The sequence below is a fragment of the Heloderma suspectum genome, chromosome 4, assembly GCF_057233095.1.
Source record: "Heloderma suspectum isolate Gila_16-S chromosome 4, 16-S_ref, whole genome shotgun sequence".
Taxonomy (NCBI): domain Eukaryota; kingdom Metazoa; phylum Chordata; class Lepidosauria; order Squamata; family Helodermatidae; genus Heloderma; species Heloderma suspectum.
The window spans coordinates 73,087,265-73,103,091 of record NC_139461.1 but is presented as its reverse complement, the minus strand read 5'-3'; the positions used below and the strand labels follow the sequence as shown (position 1 = coordinate 73,103,091).

General features: G+C 40.0%; 1 protein-coding gene across 2 annotated transcripts in view; it reads right to left on the bottom strand.

Annotated features, from left to right (window-relative positions):
* Positions 1-15,827, bottom strand: part of TRAPPC8 (trafficking protein particle complex subunit 8) — an 84,752-nt gene that overhangs the window by 30,243 nt on the left and 38,682 nt on the right. For both annotated transcript variants that reach the window (XM_084849619.1, XM_084849620.1), the window contains 7 exons: positions 15,539-15,689; positions 12,501-12,601; positions 11,871-11,976; positions 9,740-9,871; positions 4,097-4,321; positions 2,546-2,654; positions 101-295 (listed from right to left, as the gene is read on the bottom strand). In XM_084849619.1, the coding sequence (XP_084705745.1) occupies positions 101-295; positions 2,546-2,654; positions 4,097-4,321; positions 9,740-9,871; positions 11,871-11,976; positions 12,501-12,601; positions 15,539-15,689 (1,019 nt within the window). The remainder of the gene's footprint in view (positions 1-100; positions 296-2,545; positions 2,655-4,096; positions 4,322-9,739; positions 9,872-11,870; positions 11,977-12,500; positions 12,602-15,538; positions 15,690-15,827) is intronic.

Sequence of the window (15,827 nt, the reverse complement as noted above, 5' to 3'; positions counted from 1 at the left end):
AAACTTTATGACTGCAATTGTATTCCATACAGCAACTTCATTGAAATAAATGTTAAATTTATGCCATGTACTGTTTTTCCAGATGTGACACACATTTTACCTTCTACTACACCAAGTGGAAACCTAGAGTTATCCGAAAATCTGTTCAGACAATACTGCGTTGGCTGGAAATTAGGAAGTGTTGCGCCTTTGTTAACTGTAGACACAACTTGCTCTTCAAGCTCCTTCCACTGATGTGAAAATTCAAATTCATATTCCTGATCAAGGCTTATGTGTGTTGCTGCCTGTTTTTCACCTAGTTGTGAATACATTAAAAAATGTCAATCACTTCAGTACACTAGAGAATACAAAATAAAGAAAAACTGTACAGCTTTTTATGCCCTTGCATAATTCATGTTTCGTTATAAATGGTAATGCAATGTGTAATTGGAAGATCATACAATTTTCTCAGATGCCTATTTTGCACATACTCTTTTCAAGACAGGGTATGCATTGTTGGTAGGAAAGGAGCAGAAAGCCAAAGGAGTTTGGGAGACAGTGGAATTGGGAATGAGAGTATTTGGTGGACATGGAGGCCAATGAGCCAGTCGGAGGGGACTGAGTTCCACATAGTAAACTAGCCAGCCAAAAGTTTGGCTGCAGATCTCTAGTCATGAATTTCTTTTTCAATTTATATACTACTTTTCAAATTACAACTCTCCAAAGCAGCTAACAATATGTTTAAAACAATGACTGGGATTCAGAGAGGCATATGCATACACAGACAGGTGCATGTGGCTGACTTTTCCTTCTAGTGGCAATCCCTCATGCCTCGGAATGCTGTCCTAAAGTGTCCCCAACTTCAGAAGGTTACAAGGGGCTGCCTTTAGAAAAAGAGCTGAAAGACCCTGTGTGTGAGTGGAACACTGTGCACAGCATTTCAGACCCCAGCCAATAAAATTAATTATAAAATACAAATCAACAACTCAATTTTAAAAGGAGATAACATTAACTCAAAAGCTACAGACAAAAAGCCTGAGTCAAAAAAGAGAAGATTTTTTAAAAATTAAAATTGCTTTAAGGGGCATTCAAAGATCTTTGGATATATACAAATAAAATATGCTACGTATGTTAAGAATTTTTTTAAAAGAGAAATAAACTATTCGTATTTAAACCCACAGGATATTGTATCTACCAAAGAGGATAGATCCTGCATTGTTCCTATGCTTATCACCCATTTCATTCATACTATTATATTTTTGTATTACTAGAAGATGCACTTTCAACCCCACATTCGTACACTGACAGGCCTTTCAATAAAAACGTTTACAGAATGCATGGGAAAAAGGGAGGGGATGAAGACCTCCAGAGAACCCAAAAGGTAGCTGGATTTCCAACACCGCAGAACAAAAGTTTTAAAATCTTCTACTTAGCAGTGTGCCTAGGTGAATAGGACATGAAGTACAATGGAAAGAATGCATGTGGCAGGGCAGGGGGAAAAGTGTGAAAAGATAAAGAAAAAAGAACCAGTTTTAAAGAGTAGAGCAAGAGGGGCAAAGCAATGAAGGACAAGAAAGGGAAAAGATCTCAAAACACTTGCACCTCTTTAAGGAGATACTTCTGGATCTCTTGCACAAAATCATGTAAGGCACAAATGGTGACAATTCACAAAAGGTGGTGCTGATTGTGCCCAATCTTTTGCAAGATTATCAAGAATGAATTGCATGAATGAAGTGCAGACACAGCCTCAAACTTCTTCCAGATAACTGCAGCTCCCAGTGCCAGTAGTACTTTTTGCAAGTTACAGGTGTGGTGGATCAGACTGCCTGATACTTCTACGTCACACAAGAGCTGCTCCAATTCTTGTGCTGACTGTTACTAGTCCAAACACACTAAGAGGATTTGCATGGCCAGCACAGCAATACTAGCAGTGGGGGGACAAAATATCCAGTTAGCATTTCTTGTTTGGCGCTTCCATTGCTAAAGCAGCTTACACCCAAAAGATATCCTAACTGACCATGGCAACTAAAGAACATTTAGCTTTCTTGAACCCATGACCATGAGAAGAGTGCTCCCGTGAACCTTTTAAAACTGTTAAAATGCTTTTAGGTGGAGAGGAGACATTCCAAAGCATAGAGTTTCTATACTTGGAATGATACAGTATTAGACCTAGTCTACACATACAGCAAGAATGACGAGGTGTGATGCTGACATAGTAGAGTGGACTACACCATTTCAAATTGTAGGTGGGGAGGAGACACTTTAATGCCCCTTAAGGTAAAAATTAAAAATCCCTGAAAACAGAAAACCAGCACAACAGGAAAGGGCTGGGTATGAACATTTTACCCCAACAGGCTAGTTTTCTGTTTGCAGGGAGGTTTTGACATAGAAGTGTGTTCAAAAGCAACAATCCCCACCTACAGTATGACATGGTACAGTCCACTCTACCAATTCAACTTTCTAACATCTCATTCTGCTGCATCTGTAGATGCAACCTTGTATTATGTTTATCACGTGACCCTAATTAGCTCATAAAGCTTAAGAAAAAATCCAGATATGTGTTAACCTTTTGCTGGCTGTCTGTCATGTCCAAAGAACACTCGTGTTGCAGAGCTATCAATGTAAGGTAAAGGAAGCTGTGGTAAAGGTCCATCAGGTGATAGCTGACTTACATTCTGCAAGAAAGGAAAACAGAACTTGAGCAACATTTGGCAAGTAAAAATTACACATTTTTGAATGACTGAAAAACTGCTCTTGGGAATAGGGACATATGAAATTGGAGAAAGCAAGGAACATTTAAAAAGAAATGCACAAAATAATAACTTGAAATGCTCCCAAGTGTATAATGTAAAAATAATTAATACACATAATTGATGAGTCTGTGCCTCATTATACAACTATAATTTTGCTAGCCTTTCTCCCAACAGCCTATTTTGCTGGGGGGGGGGGGTGTTAATGTGGGGATAAAGAAATGTAGTACAATTGTGAATAAAGCCACAAAAAGAAGAAAACACACTTTTACTGTATTCTGCTAATGTTTCATTTAACATAAATATCTAAGTAGTCAACATTGGGGGTTATAAAAGCAACCGATCTACTGTAATTTTAATTTAATTACTTTAACTTCAGCAATTTTTGGAACAGAAAAGAGAAATAAAGGTTGGATAGGCACACCTTAAGCAAAATAAAGATTCTAGGCTTCAGTGCAACTAGGTTAGAAAAGCTACCAAAATTGTTTCTCTAAGGAGCAATAAGAGTTATTCAAGACCACAAACAAATCTTTTAATGAAGACCAGGATTCAAAGAGGTACCTTAGATCAATCCAAAAATCTGGCCATGACCAGCAGGATTTGAGGGTGACTTTTCCTTTGAACATACAAATATCCTCCCTGGTACAATGTAATTTGAAATTCCCCTCAGTTTCAAAAAATGTTTGCCAAATGACACAGAAAGCTATTTGAACCACCAAAATCCCCTTGGACACATGGAATTACTCATGTGACTCTTTGGATCCAGGTTCAGAATCAAAAACAATTTACAAATATGGATTTTGCAAATTTTGAGCGATGGTGTGGAATTTAAACTTCATACTGGGACCATAGTATTATGGCCACTATTGTTGATAGGATCATATTGCACGAGAGAAAAGTTATCTAATGGGTATCAGGGAGGCACTAGTCATTTGAAATACAGTCAGAGGTAACCCTACATGAGGTAACACTATTTATTCACCTTGAGCAGTACATTTTGGGTGCCATAAGCAGAGGGAGAGACAGACAAGTCTGATCCATGAAGAATAATCCACGTATACCTTTTCCTATACAAGCCTCATCAAAAAAATAAATGAGACTTGCACAGAAGAACTTGCCAGTGGATTATGCCCCATATTATTAAGTGGGAGGTGGTGCCATTTAGATTTTCTACCTCAGGCACCCAAACACCTTGAGCTGGACTAGAATACATCATTTTCAACAAGTGCTCCAAGCATTAGGTGCATCATGCAAAGGGAAATGTACCATTAGTATCAAGCAGGAAAAACTTAAAAAGTATTCTGCAACAGTATTTGAAGTTAATTTACAAGTTAAAATTCCACTGAGGACAAAATCTGACATCTTACCCTATAAACATAAAGATATTCTCGGAGGAAGGCCCCTTGCTGAGCAGCAGTTTGCTTGCTGTCATTGATCAAAATATGCCTGAAGGCAGATACAGCATTGTCATGTTGTCGAAGTGTAAAAGATTGGCGGCCAATAGTGAAGTTTATATGATCTTCTGCAAGTGACCATTCTTTCCCTTTATAAACTTGCATGGCTTGACAGTAACATCGTAACGCATGTTTCTTCTGCAAAATAAAATTTAAATATACCAAATACAATTCCACATGTCAAAGTAGTTAGAGCTTAAGACTAAAAAAGTCAACTATATTTAGAGCTTTAAAAAAGTAGAAAAAGATATTTCATGTCAATATGACACCATTACTTAATCAGATTTCAGAAATTATTAAATACAGAGGCTAGAAGAAGAAATCACCAGAAGCTAACAGCACAATTTTAATCTAAAGATTCTGTTTTCTTATAAGGTATGTAACAATGTTTGTAGCTGCGATTGCAATAAGTGAAACAGCCTGTGCTAATGAGTCAAAAACAAGGAGATGGCAGAAGTATATATTTCTATAACTAAAATATCCAGAAGTAAAATTTAAAGAATATTTTGCAGGTAGGTTGAACATCATGAGCTATTTAACTGGATGGTTTTCTTCATTTATTTTTCATTCATGATAGCTTAGTCATCACAAATGAAAACTGAGATAATAAATGGGTTCAGACAACACACCATGGCTTGTTGTGGATTATTTAACCCACGGGGAGCAGTGAGGCCCATGGACACCACCTTGCATATGCAACCCCCACTCAGTTGTCTGTCCTGTGAACCTGATGAGTGTGGGTTATGCAAGGGTTCAACAATGCAACACAACTTCCAAATCGGAGTTGCATATTCAAACTGGCAGTCGCACATGCCACAGTCTCACCATGGGTTAAATAACAGGATTCGCATGACATTATAGGCCACAATGGTTTATTTTTCTGAATTAGCCATGATGGTTTATTGTGTTGTCTACAGGCAGTTTTCCCCAACCACAGTGGTTTATTTAGCCACCCTGATAAGCCATGGTCTGCAGTGAGGTTTATTTCAACCATTATGGCTTATCGTGTTGTCTAGTGCTCCAGAACGGTTTAAATAGATCGCCTACAGAGTTGCCTGGCAAGAGCAGTCAAAACCGCTGCCACTGCTCTGCTCCTCTTGGGCGATCTCTGTTTCCAAGATCTGCCTAGCAACAGACTGTGCTCTCCACCCATCTCCGCCCTCACCTCTTCCTCTGTGGTACGCACTGGAAACTTCCAAAGTTTCAAACCCCCACGTTTCCCATGGAGAGGCAGAGTTTTAGTTCTGCCTTGGGTACCTCCCCACTATGGGAACCTGTGAATGAAACGTTGTCCCATTCTTGCAAACTTTCAAGGGTGTAGCACCCCCATCTCGTTTTTGGTCCACAAGGCCGGAGATAAGGGAAAGGCTTGGAAATCTGGCTTGGGAAGCATGGTGGTGGCACGAGGGATGATGGGATATGATTTCCACCGCAAAGGAAGCTGGGATACCATCCTGGCTGAGTGGGAGGACTGTAAAGAGAGGAAGGGCCGGGGTGGGGGGGAATAAACCACACTGCATAGTTTAATTGTCTGATTGTGTGAGTAGCTTATAAACCACCATGGCTTAAAGTGACATGCAAACCCGCCCATTATGTATAGCCAAAAGAGCCCCTATTACTACAACAAATAAAGTAAATCTTTAGCTTTCAACAGAAAGTAGCTTAGGGCAAAGAAGATACAGCTCATGCCCTATAATGATCCACAAAAGGTTTTTCTTTCTTCCATTTAGCATTTTCCCAGATAAAGAATTCTGGAGAATCATAGTACCACTCTTGGGAAACACTTCAATATTTCTTTATGTATAAAAAATTATAACCCACCCCTTCAGAAAAATGCTCTCAAAACCAGTAAACACAATTAATACAATCAATAAAGACAGGTGTATACTATCTGTAACCGTAGTTCTTCATATGGTCATCTATGCATTCACACAAGGCTCCGCCTCTGTAGAGCCTTGATTCAGGAAGCTTCTACAGCTGAGGAAGCTTTGACAGGACCGCCCCCCCCCCCCCCCCGGCATCCAGCATTTATGTCCCTAGCAGGTTCCCAGCTTATTCTCTCAGTTCCTTGAGACCGACATTGTGACTCGTAACCGAGAGAAATTTTTTTTACAAAAGCATACTTTTGGTATCCAACATCAAACTCGAGTATGACACTAAAGAGGGGACGGCGGGTGGATTGTGTGATAATACACTATTAGAGGTAATAGTTTCCTCTAACACAGGGAGTAGAGGAATGGCCACAGCTCTGAAAGACTTCACACTTATGGTGTCAAAAACAGGGTCCTGAAACTGTGGAAGCCATCTGCTGAGTCTCTAGGCCCATAGCCTGCACCGTTCTAATCTGGTTAGAGAATTGTCCCAGATCTTCTGACGGTGATATGGCTTCATTGCAGCCAACGATCACATCTGGTGAGGAGATGGGGAGAGGGCATGACAACTGAGACATAGTATCTGACTGGTAACCTTCCGTTCCAGACATTAGTGACTACCCTGATGAGACCTGGTGGGCGCTTCTCCCTCATCTCTGTACGGAGTGACTGAGTGCCACCCATATTGAGCAGTGCACTGAAAGGCAGTGCAGACAGTGGCTGAGTAGCTGGGCAGGGCAGGCTGTAACTGTATAGTCTGCTGTGGTTGCTGGGCAGGTGGTAAAGCAGGCTGAATTTCTTTCTGCTGTACTGGCAGTGCTAGCAGTGCTGAAGGGCACACAGCGACTGGTTGGTTTGGAGGTCTCGATGCCATCGCCGATGGGTGTCGATGGTACCAGCTGTTTCCCCAACAGGGAGGCTCAGGACGGTACTGGTGGTACTAGTCGTATGGCTCATTACAGCAGTCAACCCAAATCTGGGGTCTCCTGTACCACACGTCCCATGTTGAACGTCTGCCCCAGTCCGAAAATGGGAATCTGGATTGTTCCCGGTATCAGCTTTGTTCGCAAAAACTAGGGGCATGATCTCTAGTACTGGAGACACACGACCACACAGACCTCAGAGAGTGCTAGTGCCATCCATGGCCTGCAACATGACCTTCTAGACCATAACGACAAGGTGGCCGAAGGGTCAGCTCTGTCGGAAACAGGTCCCATATCTCACCCTCCAATCAGAATCGGTTCTACCCTTTGCATCAACTGCATTGTCAGAATGGGTGAACAAGGCATTGGCGGAGCAGCAGATGCAATTGTTGGTATAGGTGACTGCATCCAAGTGGAAGGCATTGGTGGAGCAGCGGCAGATGTGGCCAGTACTGGTGGACACTGTCGATCCCGAGAAATCTGCAAGCAGTACAGCTGGCTCTTCATTTCGAGTTGGAATGCTGGCTGCCCCAGTCACAAGACATTCATGCAGATTTGGATAGACCTGAAGATCCCGATGCGCGATCCCGAGCAGAATCACACAACTCTTTAAAAGTCTTTATCTTCTTTTTAGAATGAGAAGATAGACCAGCCTACTTAGAGACTCTCACCGTTTTTGTTAGTCTTTTTGCCAGTGCAAGTACCAACGATCTACCCAGTGTGGGAGGGGGATCTTGGGTACTCGGTGGAGTACGGTGCTGAGGTGATGATGACCCCAACATTGGGCCAAGCTCCTGTGTGGCAGACGGATTGTATGAGGGTGAAACTGGTGGGTTTGCCACATCTGTCGGCTCCTCTACCAATTCCAGCACTCTTTTCCAGAGTGTGGCTTTCAGCCAATCTGATTTGTGTCTTCTCGCTTGCTTCGAGAAGGTTTTACAATGAGGACAAGCATCAGTGATGTGCCCTTCACCAAGGCAGAACAGGCAGAGACAGTACTTGTCTGAGGGACGCAGTTTTGCCCCGCAGTGGGTGCACTTTCATTAAGGCGCCCTGAGGGCCATATGCCCATGAGGGCGATCGCAAGTGTCGTGAAACAAAATAAACTAAAATTATAAGGAGACAGAAAGAAAAACTTTATAGTAAGAAGGAAAAGAAAGAAGAAATGAACGCTTTGAAAAGCGAACAAGAGAGCTTTCCCTATGAGGCGCATGCTATGGCAGTTGAAACAGAACTGAGGAAATAAGCGGGAACCTGCTAGGAACATGCATACTGGACAGTGCGGGAGATGGCACCACTAAAACTTCCTCAGCTATAGAAGCTTCCCAAATTGAGGCTCCTTGCAGGCGCAGAGCCCACAAGTGTGATGCATAGAGATCATGGAGAAGAACTATACATTAAAAACAGGAGGCGTGATGATAAACAAACATGTGCAGTAAGCCAACATCCAATTAAGCTGTTGTTTTTAAAAAGGCCTGAAAAAATAAAAAAGGCATTTGCCTGGTGCTTAAGACATACAAGCCAGTGTTAGCATTCCAAAGGCAAAAACCACAGCGGAATGGATCCTCTTCCCAGTCACTTCCCGCTTAATTTTAAAAGGTGGAGGCACCTGCAAAAGGGCCTTTGATGATCTTAATGAATTGGCAGGTACATGTGGGAAAAGATGGTTCTTCGGGAACTCTGGTCCCAAGCTGCAGAATTTTAAAAAGTAAATGCCAGCACTTTGAATTATACTCAGAAATGGACCTGCAGACGGCAAAACTGTTTCAAACTGGCAGAATACGTCACTTGTTTCTGTGAGCAGACTCTCTTTTTAAAAAACCCACCACAGTAATCAGGTATACATTTTCACTTGTAATTTACTTGCATCAGACTTTAAAACTAAATATGTAATATTAATACTAGCAGCAGTCTTGTAGGCAAGATGCAACTCAGACTTACTGTAATGTGTGCCCCTTCCTTCCCTACCCCACAAAAATCTTGATGGCAAATTAAACGCTACCTTGATGGCAAATTAAACATTGCAATAAAATTACATTCCAGAAGACTTGAACCTGAAGTGTGAAGATTCAACCCACTATCAGTATAAAGGATTTACAATTAATGGTAATGTATATCTCTGTACAAACGTGCCTGGATCTTAAGGTTATCTGCCAATATCCTGGTTCACATCCCTCCACCATCAGAGTCGAAGCAGGTGACAAGCAGGGAGAGGGAGGTTAGTGCTGTGGTACTGCACTTGTGGAACTCCCTCCCCAGAGACTTGCCTGGCATCTATCTGTTATCCTTAAGTGTCAGGGAAAAACCTTATTCCCCCAAGGCTTTTAGGGATTTTAGATCTCAGTCCCTGTTTTAATTAATTTTTTTGCTATACTTTTTATATTGGTAATATTTAGGTTTTAATTTAATTTTTTATGTAAACTACCATGGGATTTTTTTTATGAAGGGTGGTACATATAAATGAATAAAAATATTCTCTAAAACAGCAAGACACCTTGGTCCCAATCCAGCTCATTGCCCAGAGCCAAGTAGTCAGATCATTTTAAGAAACAAATACCTATTTCCCTTTCTGTAGATGATGCAATTTAATATTTACCTTTCTGAGCATCCTCTTCAAAGGTGTAGGACTACTACATGTCATTCAACTGGAGCAGAATTAGGCATTATATTGATATTAGGCATTATATTAAAAGGTGCTGAGACAATCAAGCCATTTGGAAAATTATAGAATTGATATTTCTTTCCTAATATCCAAAGCTTACCTGCCCTGCTTTACTATACCTATGGCCAGCCAGTATCATATGAAAGGCAAATTTTCTAACCATAGGATTTTTCATGTTTATAAAACAGTGTGCAGCTTGCTCCAGCAACAGTGCACTCCGAAGATCTGAATCCTATTAAAAACAGTGAGTGATAAGACAAAAGTTACAATTAACCAGTGAAATATAATCCTAAAAATATCACCAGAGAAGGCTCTGAAGTCCAAAACTATGGAAGGACCCATCATAATACTGATGCGGTAGAAGTGTGCCTATTCTATACATCTTCACTAGCTAACACTGAATAAGTTATATCCAAATTCCACTGCAAATATTTAAAATGGACTCATATCCACAGTCTATGGATACAAAAAAAAAGACAGAACTGCACAATGTCTTTGGACTTTGAGCGCTAGGACCCTTCTGACTGGAAGCACCCTAACCCACTACACACAGACATATAATTCCTGTGACTGAACAGAACTACACATCAGAGAGGGATGAAATACAGCTGAGACTTTTTGCATAAAATGGGCTCCTTTTACTGAGTTTAGAAGAAATAGATATAATTTAGATCAACTAAAACACAGAACCTTTCCTATGATGTCAATGAAGATGTTGAACTTTTTGCTTAGGTTTTATTGTTAAAATGTAATGGTGTACACACTTCCTATCTTTACAGTTTATTTCTACATTGTACAGCTTTGTTTACAAATTTTTAAAAATATTTTTATACTACACAGATGATTTCTTAAGAATCACAAAAAATACTCAGTACTGCATTTGTCAAAGCAGAGTGGGCATGCTAGAATCACATGCATTTCTGATTAATTTAAAAATCAAAATAATATTGTAGGTTTAAAAAGGATGCATATTATGTCCCTTGTCTTTGGTTCAGCACTGGTGACAGCATACAACAGCAATAGATACGTCCTCTAGAAAATGCAAATAGGACATAAAACTGATTCAAACCTAAATATGATCAGAAACTGCCTTCCATAGACATGCTCTTCTCCTGAGTTTAGATATTATCATATATTCTTAATGGTCACAAAGGATAATGGTCCTCCTGGGTGTCATCTGCCAATAGTTCAGCACAGTAATGCTTTAATACAGATGTTCATGTTCAGAACCACACAAATCCACCAACATGAATTCTTTTTCGTTGATATTTTGATCAATAGTCAGATATTGCAATAGATTGGTAATAGAGATGAGTGACAACAGATTTAACACACTGCCTAACCCTCTAGCTAGCTACTCCAGCTGGCATTTCTAACACTCACCATTCCCATCCAAGCGCTCTGCTGCCATTTTTCCACAGAAAAATTAAAAAAACAAGAATGTAAGCTTTAATATATTTCAATTAAACAAAAAGCAAAAGAGATAGGGAACAAGTACTGAATATTATAAGCTAACTCTGAGCTGTAATCCTGAGACACTGATCAACATCATCTACATAACCTCACTGATATACAACTGAAGTATCACTCATATAACCTCGAAGTAATAATGCTTCCTGGATGACACAGAACAACTAATTCCTTCTGATTCTGTTACCTATACAAAATAAGCTTACACAATTCTAAAAGCTCCCTGCCTTGAAATCATTCCAATCATTATCTTTATACTGCTCCTTGTTTTTTGTACTACTTGAACTCAGTATTTTAAAAGGCATGAGAAAATATGAAGAATGCAAACATTCAGCTTGAGGTTTCTCCGGCACCTATAATGTTATCCTATTTCACAGCTTCACATTTTTTCCCCCTTCGCAGATAAGAAAATGCATGAACTAGTACTGTAGCTTACTGAAAACTACACTTTAACTTCCTGACAAATTTCTTTCAAGGAAGGCTAATAGGATACTCTAAACGTGGTTAATTAATAATACCAGAGTTTATTCTGTGGCCATGATAGATGTTTCATGATTCTCCCATAAATTAAGAAATACAGGATAGAATGCTTTCTGCAATTACACACAAATCAGCAGAAGCATTACTTGATATGCTATAAACTTTTCTTCTGGGCACTATTCCACCTACTTAGAAAGTTGCATTCTAAAAAAAGCACTTTCTTTTTTAAAAAGCTCATTTCATTTCAATACATAAGAATAGCTAATAATATTCTTCTATACCTCACTGGTTAAACGTATCAGGAGAGCAGCTGCTTCTGAGTATTTGCTTTGGCTTTTTAATATTTCAGCACTAAGCAGCACACATCTCTCCGCCAGCATCATGTTCCTAAAAAAAAGAAATGTAAATCCAGTTATGTATATCTTGCAATGCTTGTTTCGTAAGTGGCACCTGTCAGATTAGTATGTGAATTTGTCACAGTTTAATTAAACAGAATAAATATAGCACTACTTTTATTAAAAGTAGTCTCATGGTTTGAGTACAAGATTGTGAACAATGTAACCACCAACTTGTTCTTTTGCTATATGGAATATTTGCACAGATTTTAACCTGGCTTCATCTTTGGTAAAACAGTAATACAATTCAAGATTTGCTATATAATTTAATATTCTAAACTACCATATATTCATTTACCTTTGCCCTTGGATAGGCCAGAAGTAACTTTGATGCTGGCCTTTGCCTAGCCAACCAAAATAATTGTATTCGAAAGTTAAAACTACAACTTCCAATACCCTATACTGCCGATGTCACATAGAGTAATCATACACTACTACTGAGCAATGAAAAAGACTCGATAAGACTGTAACAGTTTAACTTCTATTGGGAAGAACTACAGATAAATAACCACCTACTTGCAGATATCCCTATAGGTTTGAATTGCAGTATCCATGTAATGAGCAGGGTATGGCCTTGGTGCTCCTGGCTGAAGGAAAGCAGATACTGCTGCCATTTCCTATGAAATACAAATAGTTATTATCAAGTGTTTTTGCTACAAAACTTTAATCACAACAAAAAACTATGTACAAGTAAATTTCACACACACAATTACGGGTCAACTACATGTTTAGGGAAAGGGATTGTGTTTCAGGCAGCACAGGGCTGAAATGATTCACTATTATTGTTTGTTGTTTGTTGTTGTTTATTTGGTCAGTCACTTCCGACTCTTCGTGACTTCATGGACCAGCCCATGCCAGAGCTTCCTGTCGGCCGTCGCCACCCCCAGCTCCCCCAAGGTCGAGTCCGTCACCTTCAGAATATCATCCATCCATCTTGCCCTTGGTCGGCCCCTCTTCCTTTTGCCTTCCACTTTCCCTAGCATCAGCATCTTCTCCAGGGTATCCTGTCTTCTCATTATGTGGCCAAAGTACTTCAGTTTTGCCTTTAATATCATTCCCTCAAGTGAGCAGTCTGGCTTTATTTCCTGGAGTATGGGCTGGTTTGATCTTCTTGCAGTCCAAGGCACTCTCAGAATTTTCCTCCAGCACCACAGTTCAAAAGCATCTATCTTCCTTCGCTCAGCCTTCCTTATGGTCCAGCTCTCGCAGCCATAGGTTACTACAGAGAATACCACTGCTTTAACTATGCGGACCTTTGTTGTCAGTGTGATGCCTCTGCTCTTCACTATTTTATCAAGATTTGTCATTGCTGTCATCCGAAGAAGTAAATGTCTTCTGATTTCCTGGCTACAGTCAGCGTCTGCAGTAATCTTTGCGCCTAGAAAGACAAAGTCTGTCACTGCCTCCACATTTTCTCCCTCTATTTGCCAGTTATCAATCAAGCTGGTTGCCATAATCTTGGTTTTTTTGAGGTTGAACTGCAACCCAGCTTTTGCACTTTCTTCTTTCACCTTCGTCATGAGGTTCCTCAGCTCCTCCTCGCTTTCAGCCATCAAAGTGGTATCATCTGCATATCAGAGATTGTTAATGTTTCTTCCAGCGATTTTAACTCCAGCCTTGGCTTCATCAAGCCCAGCACATCGCATGATGTGTTCTGCGTACAGGTTGAATAGGTACTTTTGACAAAATTGAATTTTACAACACTCACAAGAAACCTCCAGGAAGATACAATTTCTACAGGAAATACGGATGGAGATTCAGCAAGCACACCCCGGTTACTTTAAAACTCACTTTGAGAACCCTGATTAAAAACAAGCTAACATGGGCTTATTTTAACCTGGGCTGGCAACAGTCACATGCAAGAAATATAATTTTTGCCTAAATAAAAAATATATGATGTGATGTATCGACTTGTTCTTGTTTCAGAAGATTATAATATGTGAGACAAAACTTCCTACTGGCCCTGAATCTAATTGTTCCTTTCCATTCCTATTCTTTTTTTTTCTGGAGCCACATTTGTAATAAGCACATGGGAAGTAATCTCTACACATCCAAAGAGTTAGTTCAAGCACTATCTGTCTTTGACAGCACTTATGACTAACAATTTAAAACTCAAGGATCTAGTACATTTAGGCACAACAAACAGCTGGCAATTCCTTTACAGTTTTTACACTTATTGTTCTAATATAAACATTTGTTTTCATTATAAGGTACTCACACTGTTTTGAAATGAATATTTATATCTCCTTTTCTGTTCTAGAATTTTTGCTCAAGACTAGCCTAATTTCAATCAATTTAAACACTTTAAAGGTGCAATCCTATGCACGTTTAGACAGAAACCAACCATGCTGGTTGGGGAATGCTGGGAGTCGTAGGACATGTTTCAGTCTAAACATGCATTGGATTGCACCCTAAAAAGACTTTAAAAGTCCAGCAGGCAATGTAAGGAAAGCTAAGAGCTTTTAAATCTAGCCCAAGAGCTCACTATCAATTTCAAAATCAAAGTTGCTTAGTTCACTTTTAGGTCGTTGCTAGTTAGCTTAAAATGCGAACATTTAAAAATGAATAATTTCTCCTCAAAACATTCCCTACAGTTCTAATTTAAGGACTCAGCATAACCATAAAATATACCTAAAATCCAGGGGTAGTATCCAACACTGCCTGTGTACTTCTGCTGATGTTGCGCCAGTGAGACCCATCACCAGCACAACAGGAAGCTAGCACTTCCTAGAGCAGCCCCAGAAATGTGCCCAAACACTTGTTTCTAGAACAGCTCAGGTCAGCAGAGTGCCTTCTGCAAGATGATCTGTTCCATTCCAGAAACGTGTGTGTCAGCTTATTTCTGGTTGTTTCAGGAAGCACTAACTCCAGGTTGTGCCTGTAGTGGGTCCCACTGGCACACAGGCAACATTGGATACTGCCCCTTTTTATTCATCTTCACATGGTATCACTTCACTTATTGCATAAGAACATAAGACTGAAGGTCCATATAGTCCTAGGATGGGCAACTTTTGTCCCTCCAGATATTTTGACCTACAACTCCCATCAGCCCTAGCCAGCATAGCCAATGATGAGGGATGACAGGAGCTGTGGGCCACAACATCTGGAGGGACACAAGTTGCCCACCCCGATCTAGTCCAAAATCCAGTGGTCTAGTCCAACATCCCACAGTGGCCAAAAAATGCCGTCCCCTGCTATTGCCCTCCAGCAATTGGCATTCAGAGGCATACTGCCACTAAACAGGAAGGCTCCATTTATCAATCATAGTTAATAGCCACTGATAGATGTATACAAGTGTCTGTTGCCCTTTATGCCAGCAGCTATCACAATATCTTGTGGCAAAACTTCCGAAGTTTTGGGATAATAATTAGCTTATTCCTAGGTGCTCAGAATAGGAGTATGCTGACATGGGTTACATGGAAGAAACAATATGAATTGATTAGGAGGTTCATATAACTAATGTTCAGCTAAAGAGATACTACTACAAAGGAGACATATAAAATGAAAAAAGGCAATTGTATACATTTTCCAAACAGTCATACTAATGCACCAACCAGTGCTCCTGCTGCATAAAGCATTGCTTGGTCGTTCAAAAAGTCTTTCTTTGCTGTATGATAGCAGCTGTATGCTAGCTCATAATGTTGCACCAAGAAACATAAATCTGCCATTTTCCTAATTTGAAGCTCTGGTGCTTCTGGAGAGTACCTACAAATAAAAACAAGATGAAAAACACAATCTGAGGGAAACACCACACACCACATTGATAAGAACACAAGAATCCAACAAACATACAGCTACTCCAATATTCTGCTTCTCAAAATTACTAACCTGTTGTCTATGGAT